This window comes from Halteromyces radiatus, assembly GCF_025201355.1.
Source record: "Halteromyces radiatus strain CBS 162.75 chromosome Unknown BX664scaffold_12, whole genome shotgun sequence".
Taxonomy (NCBI): Eukaryota; Fungi; Mucoromycota; class Mucoromycetes; order Mucorales; family Cunninghamellaceae; genus Halteromyces; species Halteromyces radiatus.
Window position 1 is genome coordinate 211,599 of NW_026251698.1, and position 24,942 is coordinate 236,540.

General features: G+C 34.0%; 7 protein-coding genes across 7 annotated transcripts; 4 read left to right on the top strand and 3 right to left on the bottom strand.

Annotated features, from left to right (window-relative positions):
* Positions 1 to 4,402: 4,402 nt before the first annotated feature.
* On the top strand, positions 4,403 to 5,387 carry BX664DRAFT_389542 (uncharacterized protein). The gene is made up of 4 exons (XM_051549547.1): positions 4,403 to 4,486; positions 4,833 to 4,891; positions 4,976 to 5,130; positions 5,197 to 5,387. The coding sequence occupies exons 1-4, from the start codon at positions 4,455 to 4,457 to the stop codon at positions 5,290 to 5,292; spliced, it is 342 nt and encodes a 113-aa protein (XP_051395809.1). The 5' UTR covers positions 4,403 to 4,454; the 3' UTR covers positions 5,293 to 5,387.
* Positions 5,388 to 6,323: 936 nt separating this feature from the next.
* On the top strand, positions 6,324 to 6,851 carry BX664DRAFT_344005 (uncharacterized protein). Its single transcript, XM_051547396.1, is given in 2 exon segments — positions 6,324 to 6,814; positions 6,826 to 6,851. 1 exon segment carries the CDS (start codon positions 6,363 to 6,365, stop codon positions 6,516 to 6,518), a length of 156 nt encoding a protein of 51 aa, XP_051395810.1. The 5' UTR covers positions 6,324 to 6,362; the 3' UTR covers positions 6,519 to 6,814; positions 6,826 to 6,851.
* Positions 6,852 to 9,953: 3,102 nt separating this feature from the next.
* BX664DRAFT_270742 (uncharacterized protein) lies at positions 9,954 to 10,184 on the top strand (the record flags this gene model as incomplete). The annotated part of the gene is made up of 1 exon (XM_051541113.1): positions 9,954 to 10,184. A coding segment is annotated over one exon (231 nt), but the record flags the coding sequence as incomplete, so codon positions are not given.
* Positions 10,185 to 10,307: 123 nt separating this feature from the next.
* Positions 10,308 to 12,026, top strand: BX664DRAFT_249185 (uncharacterized protein; the record flags this gene model as incomplete). The annotated part of the gene is made up of 2 exons (XM_051540274.1): positions 10,308 to 11,779; positions 11,861 to 12,026. Coding segments are annotated over 2 exons (1,638 nt in total), but the record flags the coding sequence as incomplete, so codon positions are not given.
* A 3,279-nt stretch (positions 12,027 to 15,305) lies between these two features.
* On the bottom strand, positions 15,306 to 15,707 carry BX664DRAFT_246057 (uncharacterized protein; the record flags this gene model as incomplete). The annotated part of the gene is made up of 1 exon (XM_051540252.1): positions 15,306 to 15,707. A coding segment is annotated over one exon (402 nt), but the record flags the coding sequence as incomplete, so codon positions are not given.
* Positions 15,708 to 16,785: 1,078 nt separating this feature from the next.
* BX664DRAFT_362744 (uncharacterized protein) lies at positions 16,786 to 21,983 on the bottom strand. The gene is made up of 15 exons (XM_051548334.1): positions 21,837 to 21,983; positions 21,735 to 21,755; positions 21,634 to 21,641; positions 21,473 to 21,527; positions 21,176 to 21,372; positions 20,849 to 21,113; positions 20,624 to 20,732; positions 20,463 to 20,547; positions 19,877 to 20,382; positions 19,568 to 19,775; positions 19,254 to 19,482; positions 18,737 to 19,179; positions 18,478 to 18,670; positions 18,207 to 18,413; positions 16,786 to 18,099 (listed from the first exon to the last, which is right to left on the bottom strand). Exons 1-15 carry the CDS (start codon positions 21,973 to 21,975, stop codon positions 16,889 to 16,891), a joined length of 3,876 nt encoding a protein of 1,291 aa, XP_051395814.1. The 5' UTR covers positions 21,976 to 21,983; the 3' UTR covers positions 16,786 to 16,888.
* Positions 21,984 to 22,123: 140 nt separating this feature from the next.
* Positions 22,124 to 24,352, bottom strand: BX664DRAFT_344035 (uncharacterized protein). Its single transcript, XM_051547397.1, has 9 exons — positions 24,206 to 24,352; positions 24,056 to 24,130; positions 23,898 to 23,995; positions 23,477 to 23,816; positions 23,205 to 23,422; positions 22,988 to 23,115; positions 22,802 to 22,901; positions 22,681 to 22,732; positions 22,124 to 22,625 (listed from the first exon to the last, which is right to left on the bottom strand). Exons 1-9 carry the CDS (start codon positions 24,257 to 24,259, stop codon positions 22,344 to 22,346), a joined length of 1,347 nt encoding a protein of 448 aa, XP_051395815.1. The 5' UTR covers positions 24,260 to 24,352; the 3' UTR covers positions 22,124 to 22,343.
* Between the last annotated feature and the right edge of the window lie 590 nt (positions 24,353 to 24,942).

A 24,942-nucleotide genomic window follows, 5' to 3' on the forward strand; every position in this document is an offset into this window, starting at 1 on the left:
TTGCCTTCAAGAGTAAACATTGTAAAGTCACATACACAAAATGAGAAGGATACAGCAAAGAGGCTGGAATGATCCCTACATAAAACGAAGGAAAAATTAGAAGATAAAGGGATAAACAAAAAAAAAAAAAAAAAAAAAAAAGGAGAGAGGTGATAAAAAGGACAAGAAAATCAACAAACAGTCTCTTTTTTTGATCATGATATCGATAATTGACTAAGACTAATACTACCAACAGTAATCCCAAAAAGACAAAATCTTCCAACCCTTCCAATCTAGAAATTTCAATACAAAATACGGGATCATATGAAGCAGAGATCCCTAAATAATAAAAACGTATCAAAAAGACTAACGGAGACATTCAATTTTTTTATTGTCATTCCCACCCGCCCGCCCTTGAAATGCGTATGTATATATAGAAAAAAATAAAAGGTAATCATACATCATCATTGTTGTCTCCAGTATCGTTATCTCGTGGTGGCAAGAGAGTCTTTGTGTACATATTTGTATCTTCGTTCGCTATTTCCTTCATTCTTTTTGATAACTTGCTTTGCTGCTGATCCAAGTACTCCATATATTTTCCCCAATCTTCCTTATTCGCCTATAACAATGAAAAAATACTTTGTATCATTTCCTTTTTTTTTTTTTTTTTTTTTTTGGAGTACGGAATAGCACTTACAGTATCCAGGTCAGTTACCGTGAACAGATCAAAAAAGATAATTCCAACATTTTGGAAGAGGGAGACCACGGCGTCCACTCGTCTGCCATGCCGCAGACACTTTCTCGCAGCATGTTCGTTATCTTTGGTCTTGGCACTAATTGCTATTTTCCAAATTTCTTTATGAGTTCCTTTTCTCTTTTTTTTTTTTTTTTTTTTTTTTTTTTTTTTACCTTCGGTAATGTATTGAATGATTTGATCTCTTCCCACATTCTTTTTTTCCAACGCAGAAACATATTTTGATAGTATGAGCCGGTAGTACAATGAGTTGTGTCGCACTACCAGTTGTTGGGTGTCCGTTTTATTTATTTGTTCGCCTATTGTCTTCATAACCTTTTCTTATTTCTTCTATTTCCATTGCGTCCGGACAATCATCAAAAGTTCGTACGGTTGTATCTGTAATTATTTCTTTTGATGTCATTGGCACGATTGCTGCTGATGATGATGAGGCTTCTCCACAAGTTGTTAGCGTTGTTGAACCTGAATCCCAACCGTATAATTTTCGAATACTACTAACTTTTTGCTTGATTGTTTCCTCACTCTTAAATACATCGTCGTATTCTATTTCATTTATATTTTCCCAAATAAAGATAGAATTAGTTACCTTGCTTTATTTTTCTTTTTTTTTTTTTTCTTACTTTTTTGCAATATGCTTAGCTGTTTTTAACGGAAAAATAATATATTTGTTAACAATTAGAATTACTGTTCCAGTGCTTTCTCTTTTTTTTTTCCTCCCTATTTACCATAGTTGTCCCTTTTTTTCTTTTCTTTTCCGTTTCAGACATTCTTCGTTTTCCTGTTTTTTTTTTTAAAAAAAAAATTGTCATTCAATAGTTATTCTTTCGTTGTGGATAATACTACTGTTCGAATTCTTATTTTACCTTTATTAACAACACTAGGTTCGCTAGTAGCAGGAGAAGTATCTTCAGTCGATCCAGCATCAGCAGGAGTATGTTCATTAAGATTAACAGGAGGAGTATCTTCATTAAGAGTAACAGGAGGAGTGTGTTCATTAAGAGTAACAAGAGGAGTATCTTCATTAAGATTAACAAGAGGAGTTGGTTCAATAAGAGTAACAGGAGGAGTTGGTTCATTAGGAGTAGCTACAAAGGTTTCCTTGATCTCTTCCCATTTTTTGGCGTCATATGTTTTGGCAATCGTTTCAAATGCATTCCATGCATCTTTGCCATACGGGTCCGCTAGATTCAATGAAACGATTAGTATACGCTCGTCTTTCTTTATTTCCCATTTCAATATTTCTTCCTTCCCGTTTTTCTGTGGTACAGTATATCTTTTTTTGAAACCTACTAGGTCTTTCCTTCATGTAATGTTGAATTACATGTGCTATTGATCGAAAATCTACTTCTTCTTTTTTGGCATAGGTGTTCATTGTTGTTGTCATTGTAAATGTTTATATCGAAAAAAGAAAAAAAGAGAAAAGAAACAGTAATGAACAAGAAATAATATTCTAGAACGCTGCCCAATATATTCTTGACACCCAGGAATTTCGGTTGCATAATTTTCAAATTGACTTTTTATTTATGTTTCCGCCTAAAAAAATAACATCTAAAGATATTTTTGTTTTGCAATAATACTTGCCTTTCATCATAGTTTGCAAGAATAAGAGGAATGCAGGACGATGTAGTAAAGTGGTTCGAGATAGTTGGCGTAAAAAAAAAAAAAAAAAAAAAGGAATAAATTAGAAGAGGTTGACCGTAAGTGTAACCATTGTTTTTATTTTCTTGGACTTACTTTCCTATTGTATCGAATTCACATATCGCGCCAGAAGAAGAAGAAGAAGAAGAAGAAGAAGAAGAAGAAGAAAAAGAAGAAAAAGAAGAAGAAGAAAAAGAGAGATGGTATAAAAATGAAGCTTAAAATCTATCATTATGGTATTGTTTAGATGGTATTCGATTAATTCTGCCTTTGTTTGTGGAAGATCAGCTTCCTAGTGAGATTGAATCCTTTTGTTGACATTGTTCATTGATCTATATTGAAGCGAGTCTACTTTTTTAATCTGTTGTGTTTTTATTGATTCGGTTGTATAAGTGATTCTACTTTGATTAGAAAAAATAAATAAATAACACTAATAATAATAAAAAAGAAAGGATAGCCAGTTATATTTTTTTTTATTTTATCTTATAAACATAGTTTTGATACCAAAAAAGTCGTCATGTGATTAGATTAACATATCCCTTGGTATTTATTAGCTTATTGAATAATAAAAGGAATATAAAAAAGAAAAGAAAAAGAAAAAGAAAAAGAAAAAAAATGAGTGGCGGGACGTAAAAATAAGGAAAACGGATCAGGCGCGCACAGGCACCTTTTCCACTACTTTCTTTTTCCTTCCTTTTTTTTTTTCTTCACATCTATTAATGACAAAAGTAATATTATGATGACCTTTGGTAATGAAGTATACAATCTCTTCTCTTTATATAAGGCGAAAGAATATTACTGACCTTTTTCTTTCTTTTATTTATATTTATATTATAATAACTAATTTATCTATTGAAACTGGTGTTTACCTCTTTTTGTTTTATTCATGTTGGTGATGACAAAGGAACCTCATGGCTTGAAGGTAATGTAGTTACGTTTTTTATATAAGTCAAAGAATGTTACTAACTGTTTAATTTTTTTTTATTTCTTTAGGTACTATAGCAGTTGGTCTATCTGCTTGAACGTGGCGTTTACTTTACTTTTTATTCAAGATGGCAATAAACAATCGAATGACGACCCTAAGGTAATGGCGTTACTCTTTTTTTTATAAAGTGAAATAATGCTACTAACTATTTACCTTTTTATCTTATTTAGATACTATAACAATTAATCTATCTGTTTGAACTTGTTATTTATGAGAATGTCTTATGTTTTTAAAATAAATGAAAATTTTGATTTGCCATTTTGAAAGATAATGATGCTACATAAAAAACATTCATTCGCCGATTTAAAAACATTTTGGAAGTATTTAAATCGGATCCTTACGATCCGTCTATATGAAGAAATTCTCATTGTCTTTTCGTCCTTTCTCTTTTCTTTACTTTTTCACTTTTTTTTACTCTCACCTTTCTTCTTTCTCTTTTTTTTATATATTACTACTTCTTTACTGACAACAATAATGAACGATTACTACGAGGATCTCAAAGCTGATCGTACGTATACCAACATATATATATATATATTAAACGAAAAAATACAATTCTAATTTTTTTATGTGTATTTTAATTTTTCATTTAAACAGCCAAATCTTTTTTCTCCAATATAAACAATGCATTGAGAAAGGGGGGCTATCGTGGGGTCTTCAAAAATGGCAATATCTTTGCCCAAGTAATGACAGGTGGACCGCAGTACAAAATCATGGCTCAACAACCAGAATCTTCATCTTCCTCATTAGCATCAGCAGGAACGCGGGCAACAAGAGCAGCAGCAAGAGCAGCAGCAAGAGCTCAATCATCACAATCAGAGCGACAACAACAACAGCTACAACAGCAAGAACAACGACTACAAAAAGAACGAGAGCAGCTACAACAGCAACAACAACAGTTACAACAGCAACAACAACGACTACAAAAAGAAAGAGAGCAGCTACAACAACAACAACAATCACAACAACAATCACAACAACAACAATCACAACAACAACAATCACAACAACAACAATCACAACAACAACAATCACAACAACAACAATCACAACAACAACAATCACAACAACAACCAACCAAAAGAAAAAGAATTAACAATGATCCAAGCTATCGTGGAATCAAACCAAAAGTAAGTAAAAAAAAAAAAAAAAAAAAGTTCTAACTTGAAATCCTTTGAAATTATAATAGTTACCAACGCCAGCAACATTCATTACCATTGCCAACAGTGTAGAAAGAATTGATAGTTACGGGCAACTAGTCCAAAATTTACTTTCAGGAGCAACAACAGGCACAACAACAGCAGCACCAACTACAACAACAACAACAAGTGCAACAACAGCAATAGTACCAGCAACAACAACAGCAGTAGCGCCATCGGACCTTATTGATTTGGCAAACACCATCATCAACTACCAACAATACGCTGTTCAAACCACTATCACCAAAGCAGCGTTAATGTTCCAATATCAAAAAAGGTTCCATCACCTCAAGAACGTCAGTAAACTCACCTATTCCGCTTTCCTTTCCCGTTGTGGTAAGTAAAATATATGAAATACGCACGGAAAGGTTGCAAACTACTCACGAAAAAGAAATACCTTTTAATATCTATCCATCATAGTGCAACACCTCGCCGACGAAGACAAAGATGACGCTATGACCAAAATCAACGATATGGTAAAAAAATGTAGTATCTATGGTGATTTGGTCGAAGCCGCTGGAGGGCCATGGATTCTTTGTCTGGCCGACCTATACCCGGACAGCTATCTTACAAAGGTAACAAAAAAAAAAAAAATAGATGGTTCTGACTAATACTACATATATGTATTTATATATTTCTAGGTCAGCAAAGGAGCTATGGTCCGAGCAGCTGAATCCTTGTGCATTGACGGATTGCGAACAGAATTTGGTTCTCGGTTTGCTGGTCTTTTCTTTTAGTTCCTGTATTTTTTATGTCATTTTTATATTCCTTTTAGTTGTATTTATACTTTTTACATATATACTGTACATATCATTATTATTGTTATTATTATTACTATTATTATTATTACTATTATTATTATTACTATTATTATTATTACTATTATTATTATTACTATTATTATTATTACTATTATTTTTATATAAATAAAAAAAGGGTGGGTGAGAGGGTAAAAAAAATAGCGTTGTTCCTTTCTTTTTAAGAGTACTATCGAGTTGCCATTAACTTGTACTTTTATTTATCGTCAAGAATGTAACGACATGATAAAGTAATATGATCACTATGGGAAAAGCAATATCAGATTTCCGACATTTTACGGAATCCTTTTCGTATTTCCTAAATCAATTCAGTATTTTCTGAAATGAAGCTCGTTTGATTTCGTTTTCCAATTCTTTCATGAAACATTTCATTTGAAAATGAAATCAATGTCATAAACCCAAAATGAATTTCCTATCATAAAATCAATTCCGGAAATATGAACTTCATTTTATTTTACAAAAACCAAATTTAGATTTCCTCAATTGATTTCGTCTTGAAATAAAATGGATCTCGTAAAAATGAAATGCATTTCAGGTACAAAATCAAAGAGAAAAAAAAATGGTGAAGTCGATTCAAAGTCAGTCATTAGTATAAAGGGAAAATCCACCGTATTTCCTTTTTCTTCGCTTTTCTTTCTTGTTTAATTCACTTTTTTTTTAACATGACAAACTGTAGCTCATTCTGTGCCCTCCATATTCCCACAAGCATTATCAAGCCAAATATTGGTTGAAGAACACTTTGGATACCATTACCGTTTAGTAATGAATTAAATGAATTGGTGCGATTCCTGATAGAAGAAGTGGTAGAAATCACAAATACATCTTGAAACAACAAGTACAAGAGGTGGCTCATCTTATTTCTTTTTTCTATTTAGTTAGACTCTCTTTTTCTCCCCCTTCTCTCATTTGTCTCTCATTGTAATGGTATTTTTCATCAAATCTCTTATCTGCGTAATTGGTCTTTCTTTCTACCTTATCTCTCTTCCAACATGGTACTTTCTTCACTATCCTTTTTTTTCTTTTTTCCTCTCGGTTGGACTCTCTTGCTTGCACTGATCTCTCTTATTCTGGTGGTGTCTTTCTCAATATCTGTTTTCGTACTTGGTTGGTCTTTTTTCCTTTCTCTCATCTGCCTCTTATTGTAATGATGTTTTCATCAATATTTCTTTCACAGGTCGTTGAACTCTCTATTCCTCTTATCTGTCTCTACTGTGGTTGGTGATTTCTTCAAGATCGTTTTCCTGCATTGTTGGTCTTTGCCCTTTGTTTTTTCCCACTTGATATGGTGTCTCCCTATTATCATTCTCTCTCATGGTCTTAGGCTACTACTCCTGTTCCTTTGGTTATCTCCATTCTCTTTGACAAAACGTCAACAAATTATACTATATGTAAAATGCTTTTGGTTATCTCTTTAGTGCTGGTTTTTATGATTGTTACATCAATATTGGAACCATATTGGAACCTGATGTAGCCAAGGTAATATGTATATATAAAAGAAAAAAAAAAGTGAATAAGATCGATGGATTTCTACTCACTGTGTTTTTTTTTTATCTGTTAGGTTTCAGGATAGCGGTCTATACAATCAAATGTTGAATGGTCATCATTACTTTATACTTAGCTTTTGGTCAGACGAAGATCATGGTGTATTGATCTTTGTTTGTTTACGGGCAATGGACTTGGTCGAGGATGATCAGTCTCTAGAGTCGTTTATGAATCTAGTGACTGAATTTTGTGCTCAAGTAGGTGGAGGGCAAAATGCAACACGTAGGAAATTCAGTTATTGTCTGTTGATCGTGTTGTTTCTTCCTGGAGTCCCTGTTAAGTCCTGACATTTGCGGTATTTGGTTTGGAAAAATTATTGAGGATCATATCAATGACTGATAGTGGAGCGCTATACGTAAGACGATACAACTATCTTTCTTGATGATCTGAAATTGTCTGATATCTGCATTTGGCAAGCCTTTATTTCTCTCTGAGCCAACTGTTATGATGACATTGGGTTTACTGGTGGTACAAAACATTCGATGGTGCAGCCAAGGTAACTTGTACATAGAAAAAAGAAAAAGAAAAAGAAATAAACATTGATGGATTACTACTCATTTTGGTGATTTTATTTGTAGCTTGCTAGATTATCGTCTATATAATAATGGTGATACAAGCATCCAATGATATAGCCAAGGTAACATTTATATAGAAAAAGAAAAAGAAAAAGAAACAAACATTGATAGATTACTACTCATTTTGTTGGTTTTATTTGCAGCTTGCTAGATTATCTTCTATACAATAAAGGTGATACAAACATTCAATGATAAAGCCAAGGTAACATTTATATAGAAAAAAAAAAAAAGAAAAGAAAAGAGAGTGATGTTGATGGATTATGATGGATTACTGTTTGTTAATTTTATCTGTAGGTTGCAAACTATACAATCAAGCCAAGATCGACGCCCTTCTTCCCCGGAATGACTCTGTTAGACTGCCAATTGAAGTATCCATATCAAATAAAATAGTTATACCCAAAGTGGAAGTCATGATCATTATCTTGGAGGTGGCATTAGTTAGTCCTGGTCGTACTGGTGAACATTATCCTTGTAGTATAGTTATGTAGTGTAGTTATGTAGTATAGTCATGTAGTATAGTTATGTAGTATAGTTATATCAATGAAATAAAGTCTCTTTCGTGTTTATAATGACTGATGACTGTATATTGTTGTACTCAGAAATGAAGTTCGGTTTTCTGGAATCAATTATGAAAATACTAAATGAATTTCGGAAATCCGACATTCATTTCGTTTTTTTTCCGAAATTCGCATTTAATTTACTTTGAAAGCGACGTAATGTATTTCAGAAAAATCAGAAATCAAGAACGTCTGTACTAAATCGAGTCAGGAAAAAAAATAAACGTATTCAGGAAAAATAAAATTTATTTCAGATCTTTTCCCATAGTGCATATAACAGTTTAAAGATACTTGCGTTCACTTGTTTTGTCTAGACGCCATTGCACAGGCGATAAAAGAGAGTGATTCAGTTCATGAATACAATGGTATTATAAAAGCCTTTTTTATTATTATTTTTATTATTATTATCTTGTATATAAGTGAAAATATACGACGTGTCAATCATAAATAAATAAAAAAACAACTGTCCCAGCGTCTCAAAATTCTACTGACTTCCAAACTTAGTGGAAGATTGATTTGTAAAACGTATGGATGATATTATTAAAATAATATCAGTGTCGATTCGTTTGAAGTGAGCATCAGTTCTTTTTATAAAAAAAAAAAAAAACAAAAAGTAACTTAATAATAAAATGAAGAATAATCCAAATAAGGAAACGGGATGTTACACCTGATATTGTTGAAGATGATCAAACGAAATAAAAAAAAAGTATAGTAACTGTAATAACCTTGATGAAGTGTAGAGAGAAAAATAAAAATAAGGGTAAAGGATAAGTGTTGATTATTTGGCTGACGATCAGGTAAAGTAGAGTAATGGAGATAAGTCGGTTAGGCATCCTGTGAAGACGGAAAAAATAATAAAGATAAAACATGATGGATGATTGCAAAAAAAAAAAAAAAAAATAGTAATAGATCTTGAGAATAAAACTTTTAGATGATGATTATCCAAAAGAGTGGCCAGATGCTTGATGAGTAGTTAATTTATTTTATTATAATGATTAAATTTTTTATTTTAGAATTTGACCAATAAAAGAAAAATAAAAGAAAAAAAAGGAAGGAAAGGGTGGATATTTATATGAAAAAAGAAAGGGATAATCGTATGACATTGAGGCGGATAGGATGTGGGATTTTGAACGAAGGATGTGATTTTTGACAATTTGTGGAATTTTAGTTAATAATTTTTTTAATCATCAAGGATAAGTATGTCAGACCCAACACCCAATTTCGACGGTTAAAAATAGGCTGGCCCTTTCCTTTATACCATCTTGGTTGATTAAAAGTGTACTAACATCAACTCATTGGTTGGTTCATCTTCTTTTTGCATAATGAGCATGAAAAAAGATGTCAAAATAGCGAACCAAGAAAAAGGAAATAGTTCCATTTGTTTCAAAATAGCTGTCCTGGAGTATTAATACATTGATAGTGGACAATGTGCATAATAGTTTTCAAAGTCCGTGTTTTTATTTTTGTATCTTTTGATAGTAATTTTTATTTTCCTTTTATTTCTTTCCTTTCTTTATAACAACTTTAGTTATAGTACATCAATTAGTAGTCTTTAGTAGTTATATTTTTATTTAATAAAACTTTTATCTTTATTCCAACTACTTTGTTACAAGTCAATGTAATTGATTCCATTTTTAGATGTATTTTTTATTCTTTATTGTGAATGCATTATTTTTATTTTATGGATATGGTTACGGAATACGCTGATACGAAAATTGTCGTCAGTCACTGTGAAAATTTCTGACAAAATACAAACTAGTTCATTCTAACTGCCTTCTGACAGAACAACATTTTCTTTTTCTTTGCTTTTTTTTTTCTTTTCTTTGAATTGCTCTAGAGTATTCTGTTTATATCTTCTTTTTACATCTAACTTTATACTATGGCTGCTGCAATTCGCATGGACGAGATGGTGCACTCCCGACAAGGGACGTCACCGTCTAGGTTTATATGTATAAAAACATCCTTGGACGACGCCGGATGGCAACAAGAATATCGCGCGGTTCTGGAGGAGCTTGTTATCAATGTACATACGATAACTAAGCATGCTTTCAGTTTTACAAAATTCATTTTTCTACGTGAATTCCAAGCTAACATGAACTTCGAAATTTACAACTATGTAAACGACAAAAAATTTTTTTTGGCTGTCTGGCAATCGCTTGCTACTACACGTCAAACTATTACGGGATCACATTCCACAATCATAAACAACCATAGAGGACTCTACTTTGAAAACACGGGGTATGCGCCAGTCCGCTTTACGTATAATCAGCAAGTTGGATTATACGAGTCAAATAAAATTCAATCCTGCTATCTGAACAACATTCAATCGAATTTTGAACCTCGTCTCCGCCACTTTGTGAATCGAGCTCTGAATGTCACAGACGATGCAACAATCTTGGCAGCTGGATTGGACGAACAAGGTGCAACGGCTGAGGAAATTGATGCGGCTGTTCGTGAACAAATAATTGTCCCAGCTAGGCAATTCAAAGTAGCCATCGCCTGGCATCCAAGTCGACGCAATGATATGGTATTACGTCAATCTTTTCCTCAAGCTTTCGACCGAGTTGTGGAAATCTTGAACTTGATCCAGCCGACTCCTGTTGAAAATTTTCACAATAACCATTATGAACATGTGTTATACGAACCTGCTAAATACATCACTGCATTTTACCGGATGGCAAACTTGTTCCACGAATTTGGATACACTGAATTCAATTGGTATCCTCTCCGTAGGTCGTGGGTGCCTTCATTTCTTCAGATAGACACCAAAATACTGTATACAAAAATACTCGGAAGGACCTATAACAACCGTAGCCCGCCAATTACGCCAGCATTCAAAGTCGCAGTTTGGAGTGAGGTTGTTGATTTTGGCCGCAATTGCTGGAAACCTCAGAACGGTAATGATGAAGAACATGTTTTCCTATTCCGTGGGACTGTATATACGGACGGTGTCAGTTTGGTTATAGCGAAGCAGAACAAGAACACAACGGCAACGGGACTTCGGCAACAATATCAGCCTTTGACTCGAACGACGCAATATATCGACGAATTGGGAGCAGAGCAACACCAAGAAATAGCGGATCGTTGTGTATTAATTGACGTTGGTAGACGTGACCTGCTATTCTGTCTTCATGAATCTTCTACAGTAGATGAACCATCAACTTACCGATATACATCAAATCAGAGGAGAAATGAAACTAAAAGCAGACGGTTTGCGAAAATCATGCTGGAACATAAGCCTGAAGAAGTGCAACATGCGGAGCTCGTGCTTTCCCAAGTGAATTCCAAATCTCTGAATGTCGACACCTTTACCACATTCTTGCAAAGGAGATCTGAAGTTTGGCAAACGTTACACGGGTTCTATGCCATGGAAATGATTCATCACGGCAACCAGCAGACACCGTTATTTCGAAAGCTTAGGTTATCGGCGTATACTCGGGGTCAGCAATCTGATCAGCGTTTGGTACACTCTCTAAGGGATGCGTTTGGTGACAACTGTGTTCTTATCATTGGTGACTGGTCTGCACCCCATCAACGACATCATGAACCTATGCGAGGTGTTGGAATGCGACGAATGCTTGCTAGGCACGGTTTTGAGGTCTACCTAATTGATGAATTTCGAACAATCAAAATTTGTCCATCCTGCTCTCAGTACTCATTAGAACATTTTGGCTTTGTCCCGAATCCACGTCCATTCAGAACAGGAGATGTCCGCCGGTGGGGATTGCTGAGGTATGTCTTTTTCTTTTTCTTTTTCTTTTTCTTTTTTTTTTTTTCTTTACTTAACAATAATAATGATGGTAATTTTTTTAGATGCACATCTCAAGAATGCATGAATCAAATGGCGCTGCAAGGTTTCCATGGCAGATATCGCCAGTGGAACAGAGACTTAATGGCGTGTCTAAATATGAGGACCATCCTTCTGCACCACAGAGAAGGTCACGGAAGACCGGAGCCTTTCGTTCGTGGACAAATACCCAATCGTTTCCAATGAATCATCACATTTGACCATGAATTTGCGTTTAGTTTAAAAAGATTTTATAGGCAATGAAAAAAAAAAGTTTTACTCCTTTTTCATTTGATTGATGATAATAAAATATATCTGGTTTACATTATGCTGTCTTCAGTTTTATGCTTTTTACTTTAGCGTAATTCTCTGTTATGCTCAATAAAACACGTATATATCTATTATCTATCCAATGTAAAAAAAAAAAAAATTGAAAAATCAATGATAGTATCGACTTTTCAATACGAGAAGTCAAGATCTCCGGTCCCACCTATCTAATGTCTACCCTTTTCCATTTATTATATATAAATATAAATCTAAACTACACTAAGAAAAAAAGAACAATCTATTTATTTATCCTCGTCTTCGAAATCGTGTTGATCCTTGTTTGACAATAGTAATGATGATGTTGCTCTTCATTGTATTGTTGATCGTAAAATAGGACTGATGATGGCAATGATGCTGTTTTCACTGAATGGACATGGCGTATGCTCAGTAAATATGAAGTAATGGCAATTCTTTTTGATCAATTCATCATGCTGCTGCTCCAGTTTCTTTCAAAGATAGCTTGCTGGTTTCCATAGCGTAGCGTCAATGGCGTGTAAGAAAAGAACAGGAAGCGAGAATATAAATCAATGTTGGCGTATTAGAGGTACTTCCCTTATCTTCAAAAAGCGGCTGCTTACTTATAGATTCTATTGCGTAGCTTCCATAACCTAAAACAAAAAAGGATACAAGTAGAATTAAGTCTTCTTCCAAGTGATTGTATATGAATTGTTTTATCGGCTTACCTAAGGAGATTGTACGTGCTTCTATTGAGCAGCTTCAATAACCTATTTAAAAATTGAGAATATAGAAAGAAGCGAATACATATTATTATCCATCATCCGTACAAGTTATTTGTTCAAATTCCCTTTATACTCCTTTAGTACGCCTGCATTTCTGTTCAATTACAGTAACCTATTAAACAGAGTAGAAAATAGTGAATGTTCATCATATTCATCAGTACAAAAGAAGAATGTAGATTAGTATGGTTGCAAAGAAGCAATTTTCTCTGTTTATACTTGCATCATAAAGGAGGAATTTTTCAAGTATGATGATATGTGTGAAGAAAGTATGGGAATAAACAAAGAAGAAAGAGAAATAAAGAATAAAAGACGGTCCTTTACCGTTTTGGGCATATTTATTCAATTCCCGAATTCTCTACAAAAAAAGAATTCTACGGAAACCTTTCTTTTGCTTATTTTCCTTTCCTCTCCCTTTCTTTTTCTTTTCCTTTACTTTTCTTTTATTATTATACTCCATCATCATACTTGATGCTATTGGTGTTAATTACATAAAGGTATTTGTTTTATTCTTTTCTTTTTTTTTTTTTTATCACTCCTTCAGGTCACTGCAAGTCCCAGAAAGTCTCCATATGTTTTACCCTCCGATGTCCAATAACTTTTGTTAATCAGGCACAACGTCCCAGTTCCATATTTGTTAATTTACACAAGTTGTTAAAATCAATGATGATGGTCGTATTTTGTTAAATATGATAAGAATAAATGGAGAAAATGAAAAACGTTTGAACACAATCACAGTTTACTTTATTTTTGAAGTGATATTTTGACATATCTAGAGAGACTCATAAAGAAAAGAGCGAAAGTTCACAAAAAAAAAAAAAAAAAAAAGAAAGACAACAACTGATGTATGTTAAAAAAAGACTGAGAGAAAAAGAAAGAATGATTCAAACAAATAATCCTTTATTATATATATGATATGTAAAAAAAAAAAAAGTATAATATATTAAATAAAAAAAAAAGAAGTGAACAGAAGAAAAAAAAAGAAGGGAACAGAAGAAAAAAAAAAAAGGGAACAGAAGACGCTATATCATATCTTCATAGATCATGCATGGGTTTTCACCTAAGTAATGTAATGAATATCCATGGCGGGCGCGTCGTTCCTCTGCACGTTCCAGGGCTGTTCTTGTCGATACATTCCTTTCCACAGAGTACTTGTTGATCTGGTCGATAATCCGGCGTCTTCGACTGTAAAACTTCCTTTCCTTGCTGTCCTTCCTCCACTGCGATCCCCAACGTTTTTCTAAATCATCCACTGCGTAACCACCAGCAATCCCAACGTACCATTCTCTCCACAAGTCATCCAGTGATTTTAGAGCACGATTCATCCGGTAAACAGGCGGCACATGATCATCTGTACTTGGCGTTGATGGTGAGGATGATGTTGAGATATGTTGAGGTTGATGAGAAGATGGCACTGGTGTCGAAGTTGCAACGATAGAGGAATTGCCATCATTGAAGTTGATGTTTAGACTGAGTGTTGCCCTTCCAGTCACCAACTGCGAGATGTAATCGTTCGTTGTAGATGATGTTGTTCGATGAGCTTCCATTTGTCGTGATAGATCCTCGTGGATCGTTCGTAACCTTTGTTCAATGATTGGTACACAACGTTGCAATAAGAGTGAACTTGGATCATCTTCTTGAACAGCGATACCTAGAAGTTGACTGAAAAGGAAAAGATGAGAAGATCCGTCTATACCTACAATGCACTATCAAATCACAAAAAAAAAAAAAAAAAAAAAAAAACTTACGTTTTGAATTGCACGTACAATAGATCACTAAAAAACTGAAGAGTCCAAAGAGGATGGGTTGGGTACAATTGCATCATAAAGACAGAATCTTGAATAAACGATTTGCGGATAACAAACAGCATCTTCAGAAAAGCAACAGCGGCCACAGTAACTTTCATGTCATCATTACCATTCGGATTGAGATCTTTGGCCATAAGTCGGTCATACCACGTGTTGGCATCGGGAAACACCTTTCGACAAAGTTCTTCAGGAGGATTTAAAGCGGCACGGGGCAGAAAAAAGGAACCTTGATTGTTAGGAAAACCAACCATAGTACGCATGAATTCTCTAGGCAAAGTCGTTAGGTAAGCACCATTCATTGTCGTGTTGTTCCACCTTCCTTGCTGTCGAATCTGATCTTCATTCACACCATAAACATGAGCCATCCGAGAACCACAGCCACGACCAGTATGAGTTGATTTTTTTGACCGAATATTTGCCCGTTCTAATGCACGTCGCACTGATTTACTGTGTGCCTCGTATGACCATTCGTCCGTGTTATTGTTTTGTTGAGCCTTAAACACCTTGATGTCGTACCAAGTCCTTGAAGAAATCATATTGGGAAACGGTTCGTTTTCGAAATGAAAGCGCCAAAAGAAATAAAAGCCTAGAGCCATGAAGGGACAGATTTCCACTCGGATATTACGCATACAACCCGCCAATTCCAATCGGTTGTGTCTGTTCGTTTTGCCTTGACGCATGATCATAACTAGAGCAGGACAATCCATACCTTGACGTGCCGCTTCATTTTCCAGATTGATCGTTTGGAGATCAGTCATTTCCAATTTGCGAATACTTTCACCGCGAAGAAGCATGTAATGTGAGAGAAGAAAGGCCAAAGCACCACGAAGTTGTTCACCATGACGTTGAGTTCTTGAGAGGAAAGCTTTCACCACATCGGCAACCTGGTCGTTGCTTGTGTATCCATCGGCCAACGTACCTTCACCACGGTCTTCATAATTTCCTCGGCTTACTTCATATTCCTTGTTTTTCACCATTTTCAGAAGATCTTTGACATAAGGCCTAGGGTTTGGATGAGAGTTTGCACCTGCTTGACGCTGTTGTTGATAAAGATCCACTATGGCAGCGGCATACTGTTGAACTGTTGCGTACTTGATTTGCGTTGTGGTTCCATCCTTTCGCTTGTGACGAGAAACACGATCACGCACCTATTATATGGTAATTAAATAAGTAAAGTGTTAACATGACAATCTCCACACTCTTCTTTTTTTTTTTTTTTTTTTTTTTTTTTTTTTTTTTTTACCTGCTCTTGGAGGAAGAGGTTGAGCTTTTCACCAGTAACAAGTTCGCGGGACATAGGATCTTCGGGTAGAGTTGCACACCATTCGAGAAATTCAGCTTGCTTGGAACCATAGGCAGTTTTCGTGTTCTTGGGTCTTGCCATACGAGCCTCTAATTCACTTTCTTGTAAAGCACGACGAGATTCATAATTGTATGATGCAAGATCAGTATATCTTCTTGGTCCAAGGCGATTAACGGAAGGAAAACAAGAAAAAGAAGAACCAGAAGAAGAAGGACCAGAAGAAGAGGAACCAGAAGAAGAAGAAGAAGAAGAAGAAGCCATATCTGTGTCGTTTGAAGTTTTAGTTTATTAAAAAAAAAAGAATTAAGAAAAGCAGTAAGGTACCGTCGAGTATTTATAGAGATGAAAAATAAACTATCAGAGAAAGGTACCAATAAAAAAGGTGAAAAGATAAAGCACCAATAAAAAATAAAAGGAAGATAAAACGAATAAAAAAAAAAGAAAAAGGAAACCAATAAAAACAAAAGAGAAAGAAAGGAAACGAATAAAAAGAAAAAAAGAAAAAAAGAAAAAAAGAAAAAGGAAATTGAAAAATAATGCACACAAAAAGGGCATCCGCGGACTTTACATTTTTATAAAGGGAAAAATTTATTTGCGTCAAGTCCAATTATAGGTGGTGACTTGAGTCGGTGACTCTAAGGGACGAATCGTCAATAACCGCCATTTTATAACATCACGAAAAGCATTTTCTTGTGACCCGACAAAAAACTTTGAAAACACTGTATAACTTTTTTTCTTTTATACATCTAAAAAAAAAAAAAAAAGATGTTGGTTAAACTATTGACAGAGGGATGCTCATAAATCGAGTTTATTGAAATAAAATATCAAAAGTATAACTATACATATGACTAAAAAAAAATAAACGAATAAATAAGAAGCCTAAAAAGGAGCAGCACCACCAGGAGGAGATCTAATGTGTTTCCATTTAGCATCATAATCAGCCCATATTGTCCATTTCAAATCCTTAGCATAGATATCAGCACGCACAGTCCACACTGTTTGAATGTCTTTGACGTTATCGGAAATTAGAGCTGTGGCATCAAGATACTTTTCAATCGCCTTGAGAGCCAAACCAGGTCGTCCAGCATGTCGTTCTCGTTTGACTTGACTAAGTAAAGACACTAGATCGCTCTTTGTATCCTCTTCCTTTGTCCACATTGCCAAATGATCCACTTGCTTTTGTAATTCTTGATGATCGACTTGTTCCGAAGGTAGAAGGGCGGAAAGAGCAGCAACACGATGTTTAAGAGCCTTGACCAATTGTTGCTTCTTTTTATCATTGGTCTTGCGCACTTGTTTCTTCGCTTCGTCTACTTCACCGTTGCTAGGTCGCATGTAGAATTGTAACAACTCGGTTTCATTGATTTGAGATTGTATTTTTTCGGAGAGTGCCACAATGTCGTCCACCTGAGCCTTTGTGAATTCAGATTTGCCTGTCAATGCATCGGTCTGATTTCCTTCATTGCGTGTCCATACATCATCCATTTTGTATTCCAATAATGTAATATCGTTTTCATTTTCTGATTCCAGATGCTTGAGTAAAGTATCGTAAGCTGTTGATTTCTTGTCTAGTTTCTTGAGCGCACCAACTTGTAAGTTCTTGATGGAAGCCGTCAATTCTTCTGTAATAACATCATCGGATTTTTTGCCATTGGATGAAGTTGATTTCGATTCTGCAGGAGAGGGAGGGATCACGTATAAAGCCTTATATTTACCACCATTCACAGTTTTGGATTGGAAAGACAAGGTACCTACAAGAGCATCACCTGGTTTGGCAGTGGATGGCAACCAGGAAGCATCTTCCAAAGGTGCTGCGATGAATAAAGCTTTTTGATCGTTGCGTTCCAACACCTTGGAAGGGTTGGGTTTATCAGCAGTGAATACATCAGATATCGTTTGATAAGGATTGAAGGTCACAGTCTTGCTAGCAGGGAAGTCTAGTTCACAAACAGTCGTTTTGAGCTTCTCCAAGATACTATAGGTTTCCGAGAGTAATTGAAGTTGAACTTTATAATCACCCTTGGTTTGCAATGTAATCTTATGTCTATATACATCCAAATATCCCATCACCTTGTGATTTGCGTCGTAAACTATGAGTTTGAAATCATGATGAAGACGATGAGTATATATATATATATATATATATATATATTCTATAATTCAATGATCACCCTTCTTTTTTTATTTCATTACTTACCAATACCAAAAACACCAGCAAGATAATGTTCATAAAGTTGATCCATGACTGTTGGGAAGTAAGGAGTCACCGAAGTATTTGCCTCCGTCTTGAAATTGTAAGTAAGAACTAAACCATATAAAGTCTTTGTATTGCGCAATGAATTACGATCAGAATGTAAAGGAGCAATCACAGCTTCAGTAGGACGAGAATACTTGCGTAAAACATCTACAAAACAGATCATCATAAGTACAAATACAATATTATATATATATTTCCATTTTCTATTTACCAAAAGATACTTTGACATCCACAGGATCTTCTCTACGAATAGGAGCAGCAATATCTAATCGAGTGATTTGATGATCTAACTTGACCACACCATTGCCAATGGCCAAATTTCCAGCAAGTTGGACACCATGGAATTCCAAGTTGAGTTCTACAGCATGTTTTCCCAAGCCAGACCAGAATTGAGCAAGAGCAACCTACAATTAAATATATATATATATAATGAATAAAAACATACTAGTGATACAGATTCCTTTACTTACTTCTAAATTGAGTCCACCTCGAACAGCAAAACGTTTAACAATCACCTGGTCTTCAGATTTGGGATCACCAAATGAACCAGCACCAAGAAGGAAAGAATACGTTTGTTTGTGTTTTTGGCTTTTCTTGGGCACAAGTTGTAATAGATGAAGCATAAAGCGAGCAGGACTTGTTCCAGATGGGGCTTTGGCACGGATAGTCAGTTCACAATCAGTGGCACCTTCAGGAACATGAACAAACCGACGAATAATATCACCAGGACCATATTCCACCTTTTGGAAAGTAAGGGAACCATTCTTTGTTTGTGTTGGCTTGACAACTGATACAGGCACACGGAAGAGAGGACCACGATCAGGATGAGCAGTATCATATCCAAGAACTTCACCGTAATGGAATTCACTTTCACTAAGTGCAGTAGGATCCACTTTGATTTGGAATCCATTTCCTATCAATAATCAGAAAGATGAATAATACGTTTTCCATTTTTTTTTTTTTTTTTTTTTTTTTTTTTTTTTTTACCTCCAGAGTGTATATACAAAAAGTCAGGGGTAGTAATCCAAGATTGCGTGGCAATCAAAGCAACACGGGCATCAAAATCAAACTTGGCACGATTGTATTGAGGATTTTCAGGATCTTTTTCACCCATAAAAGTAGGATGGATTTGAGTAGTAATATATTGGACTTGACTAGTTTCATCCAATTCACGTAAATAAATACCACGTTGGTGACCACGCTTGTTCACAACAGTCTATGACCAAAAAAAAAAAAAAAAAAAAAGGAGTGGAAGAAAATTTAGTAAGTGAAAGTTTGAAAATTAACTTCATCTAACTTACTTCAAATAATATATCCAAGTCTTTATGTTCTTTGTAAGATTCCAAATATTCCCATGCCTTGTCCACTTGAATAAATCCAACACCAAGGGGATCATCCACAGATTTACCTGTTTGAATAATGGCATTTTTCAATCGATACGGAGTGTAATCGATCTTTTCAGCTTTTAATGCAGAAACCAACACGGCAACACAACCACAAGCATTTGGACTATACCCAGGAAAAAAAAAAGATATATATATATATAATCAGATCCTATCATAAAGATACAAACCTTTTCTTTTTTTTTCTCTCTATAGAAGAATCATTACCTAGACATACTGGTACCATTTTTCAAATCCAATTTGTTCAATCCGTAAACAGGAACGCTTGTAATAGCACTTCCAGGGGCATAAATATCCACACCATGATATCCATCAGTAGAGGGACCACGAGAAGACCAAGTATAGGGACGTTCAGCAACAGATTCTAATAAGGCGTATTCAGCTTGCATTTGGGCATGTTTGACATAGGCACCCACAGTAATAAAACTAGCATGCATACCAGCAGGAGCACCGATGGAACTGAAACAAGGACCATCATTACCGGCACTAGTAACAAAAATACAACCAGATTTTCCAACTGCTTCTTCCGCCAACAATTTAATAAAGTGACCATCAACAGGAGAACTACTTGATTCACCAAAAGACATGTTTGCCAAATCCACATTGTTGATAGCTAAATGAGCAGCAGCACGAGTTAATCCAGGACCTGTTTCCATTGAATCTAATCTTGCATCACCAATACGAAGAGAGACAATTTGTGCACCAGGAGCAACCTAAAATAAGAGAAAATGGATCAATAACATATATATATATATATATATATATGTATGTATCTAACTAAAGAGTCACTTACACCGTTGAGAGTAGGATCATCAGGGAAATTAGCAGCAGCAATACCAGCTACGTGACTACCATGACTTCCAGACAAAGTAACAATACTAATATATATATAAAATAATAATAATAAGGATGATGATGAGTATTCAACAAGTAGTATTTTTTTTTTTGGCTAACCTGAGGATATCACCATCTTCGTAGATATTGACAGAAAAGTTGAGCAAATCTTCTTCACCAAAGGTGTGATATTCAAGTTCCTTTCGATAGTCCGCCATAGCAGGTTGACCTTGAATTGAACAAAAAAAAAATAATAATAATAGTAAATGAGACAACTGTATATGGTAAGTTTTCCCTTCTTTTGTAAAAAATCCCCCTATTTGGGAATCCATCATCTCTTTTTACCTCTTAAATCGCCAGATTCTTTGACATCAATCACCGCACGCCAATCTTGACCATCGAAGAAGACGACACAATCCAAAAGTATACCAGGATCTTCATAATTCTTGATCAAAGCTTTCAATTGATCTATACGAGCTTCCAAATCATTGCGTTGTTGAATACTTTTTTCATCCGTGACATTAGGATTTTTCTTGTTGAATTCTGCTAACTGAGCTTGAGCTTCACTGACCAAATGAGATTGTTTGATTTCAAAGTTTTGACGACGTTCCTACCCATAAACAAACAGATTATGATATAAGTCAAAATTATTATTATTACTGATAAACTTACAGATTTCAATCTTTCAACCAATTCAGATGGAAATAGTTCATAGGCACGTTTTAAACCAACACGATATTCACCAGAAGGATTTTTCCAAGAAGGATCGACAATTAAAGTACGACCACCAAGACCTTCAATCACTGAGACTTGTTCACCGTTGATTTCTTTTTTATTAGGTTTCACAATGGTTGAAGTGGCAACATCACCTATATAGAAAAAAAGACATGATTAATTTTTATATCATTGACACCGTTCTCTTTTTGACCCTCGTCCCTTTTCTTTATATATATAAGATAACACGCTTACCTCCACCAGTACAATCTACTATATCAATTATCTTTGGTTTGCCATCAGTAGTCACCTATCATTCAAAAAGAGAGCAAAAAAAAAAGTCAATTAGGTATCAATAGACACGATATTTTTTCTTTTTTTTTTTTTCAACTTGAAAGGTTTCCAAATAAACTTACTTGCATACCTATAATAAAGGAAGAAAACATCAGTAAAGAGTCATGATACAAGATTTATATTCTAAAATAGAAAAAAGAAAAAAGAAAAAAAAAGACATTACCAGCAGCACCAGGATCCACACCTAGATAATACAGAAAGAAAGGATAAGAAAAAAAAAGGAACAATAAAGGTACATGACGTCAAGTGAAAAAAAAAAACTTACCTGTATCAAGAATGGCTATCACAGTGTTTCTACCATCGTAGTTTGGGAACTTTTTCAAGAAATTAGCCACTTGAGTGTCTTGTTTTGGCATAAGTCCATGTGAAGGGTATTCACCAATTGGTTTTGCAAGTGAAGTCATGATATGATAAAAAAAAAAAAAAAAAAAAGGTAAAGAAGAAAGAGAGAAAAAAAAGGCCGCGTAAAGGAGTTTTCCTTTTATTTTTATTTTTTGCAGGTTGTGCAACCTGGCCATTGCGGATACTCAAAAAAAAAACACGAACAAGACATTTTGGGAAAATCAATTGAAAATCAATTGACATTTTCTTTATCTTTTTTTTTTTTTTGCAGTATTGATATAACAAAAATAAACTAAACACTAAGGATGAGGAGGATGTTGTTGAGGTGGTGAATTCAATCCAAACATGGTTCCTGAGATTCTTCTTAAAGTTGTATCACGTTTTGACAAGCTACCAGAGGCTGAGGAACTAATAGAATCTATTGGATAGATCAAACAAAAAAAAAAAACATTATTTTAGTATTATTTGGTACATAAATAAACAATTGATAAGAAAACTTACTTGATCTTGACCTTGGAGTTCCTGATGTTGGAATAGATTGAGGACCAACGGTAGAATGAGTTGAAGAATAATCATGTTGATGATGAGGTGAAGGTGATGACGATGATACACAGTTACTATCCAATTGTAAAGGAGGAATAGAACCATATTGACTTCCAGTTTTTTCCGAGGTAACAGATCGTTGTGATGATGTAGATGTTGAACGTTTAGCCTAAGAAAGAAATAGAAAATAAGAAACATCACCTATATATATATGAATTACTTACTCTAACTTGTCTACCAGGTGAAGGTGGAATAGATCGAAATACTGCGGGTATTCTATGAAAGAAGAAGAAAAACAAAAAAAAAAGTCAGTATCCATTTTATGTAATAATTTTAAATCATTACCCTTCATCCAATGGGATATCATCAATAGGCATATTGTTTTGTTTACGGAATTGAACCAATTCAACCTTATACTTGTTACATTGTTGAGTTTTATGAAGAACTATTATATAAAATGGTAAGTATATAAATAATATATTTCCCAAATTTTTCATTTTTCATTTTTCATTTTTTTTTTTTTTTACTTACATTCTTTTTCCATTTCACTTGTTTTACTTTTCAAACTAGCTACTTCTGCCAATAACATTTCAATCATACTTGAAGATGGATCATTATAACCGGATGAGTTACCACTATTTGTATTCCATTTCTTGGCACTAAAAGATATATATATATATATATATATATAATACATAAAAGAGTATAAATATTGAATTGATCTAAATAATTCTGTATAAATAAATACCTAAGAGAAGGAGATGGATGAGTTGGAAGAGCAGGACTAGCACCAGGAGTTGTTGAGATAGAATTGCCAGTAGCATCTTGAAGAATAGTTCTTGGTGAAGAAGCTGTAGATTTGGGTTGTTGAGATTTAAGTGCATCCAATTGTTTTTGTAACTTGTTAACAATGAATTCTTGTTCTTGTTCCAAAGCATTTTCCATATCAATTTTTTCTTTTTGTAACTAGAAATATAGAATAAGTTTACCATTTATTATTATTATTATTTTTATACTTACACGATTGAGTTTCTTTTGTAACATATTTGTCATATATTCTTCTTCTTGTTCCACTTGTAATAATAATTCACTTTTTTCTTTCTTGAGTCCAGTAATACGTTTCAATAATTTGTTGGAGATATATTCTTCTTCTTGTTCTGCCAATTGAGTCATATTAACAGTCAGCTGTTTCAACGTTTGATTGTCATGGCGTAAGATATTGACGTGACCTTGTTCCATTTCTACATCGAATTCCAATTTTTTAATACGAGATTGTTGTTGACGACATTGAGTAAATAATTTCTGTATTTCAGTTTTGAGTATTTCTTCATCGTTAATAGATAAGATACGAGTCAATTCACTAATTAAAAAAAAAGTTAAGAAAGTAACACTATTATATTTTATTTTTATTTATTTATTTTTTTTTTTTTTCGTTTCTTACTTATCAGATTCGTTAGTTTGTAAATTTCCAAGAGTAAGTTTGATTTCTTGAGCACGAGACTCCAAATCAGCTTCCATGGTTGCTTTAGTTTTTCGAGCCTATAAAGAGAATAAAGTTGAGTTGATATTAAAACTTTCTTTTTTTTTATATATATATACCTTTTCCAATTGATCACGTATAGAATCATTCAAAGCTTTCTCATTTTGGTGAAGTTCATTTAATAAACGTGTATTCTATTAAAAGAAAATAAAAAAAAAACGTGAGTATATATTTTTTTAGTTTAATAAATAAATATAATAAAAACTTACTTCTTCATCTTGTTTTTGTTGTTCTGTTTGCATTGTCTTTGAACGTACTTCCATGTTTTTCTCTTAAGAGGAAGAAAAAGGAAAAGGAAATAAAAATAAAAAAAAAAAATAAAGAGGAGAGGGAGAGAGCGAGAACAAAAAAAAAAAAAAAAAGGTATGAAATGCGGTAATCGAAAATAAGGCAAGAGAGAGAAAGAGAGACAGAATACAGAGTAGAACAGAACAAGCACACACACAAGAAGAGAAATAATAATAATGAATAAGCGGTGATAGAAAATATTAATATAGACTTGCTTCATTTCTATTAGGAAATCAGGTGTTTTTTTTTTGATAATGAGTTTCAAAAGAGAGTCTACACTTTTTTATTTTATTTTATTTTTATTTTTTATTTTTTTTTGTTGTTGATAGCCAAAAAGAATGCAATTTCTTTAAAAGGAAATGGCAAATATATATAATGAACCAATCGATGATTTTATATTCTTATAATATACAAACAACCTTATGATATTGTTTGTTTGACAAACACCCTGTTATTTCTTCTTTCTCTTTAGCCTACCAAATGAGGTATGTCCTGGACCAATCATTGGTTTTTCCGAATTTTGTAAAAATCTTTTTTAAATATCTGCATGGATTTTTTTTTTTTTTTTGTTCTTTCACTATCTTTTTCTTCCCTTTTTTTTTTTATTATATTTTTCTACCAATACCCATCATTCTTTTTTTTTTTAAAAAAAAAATAA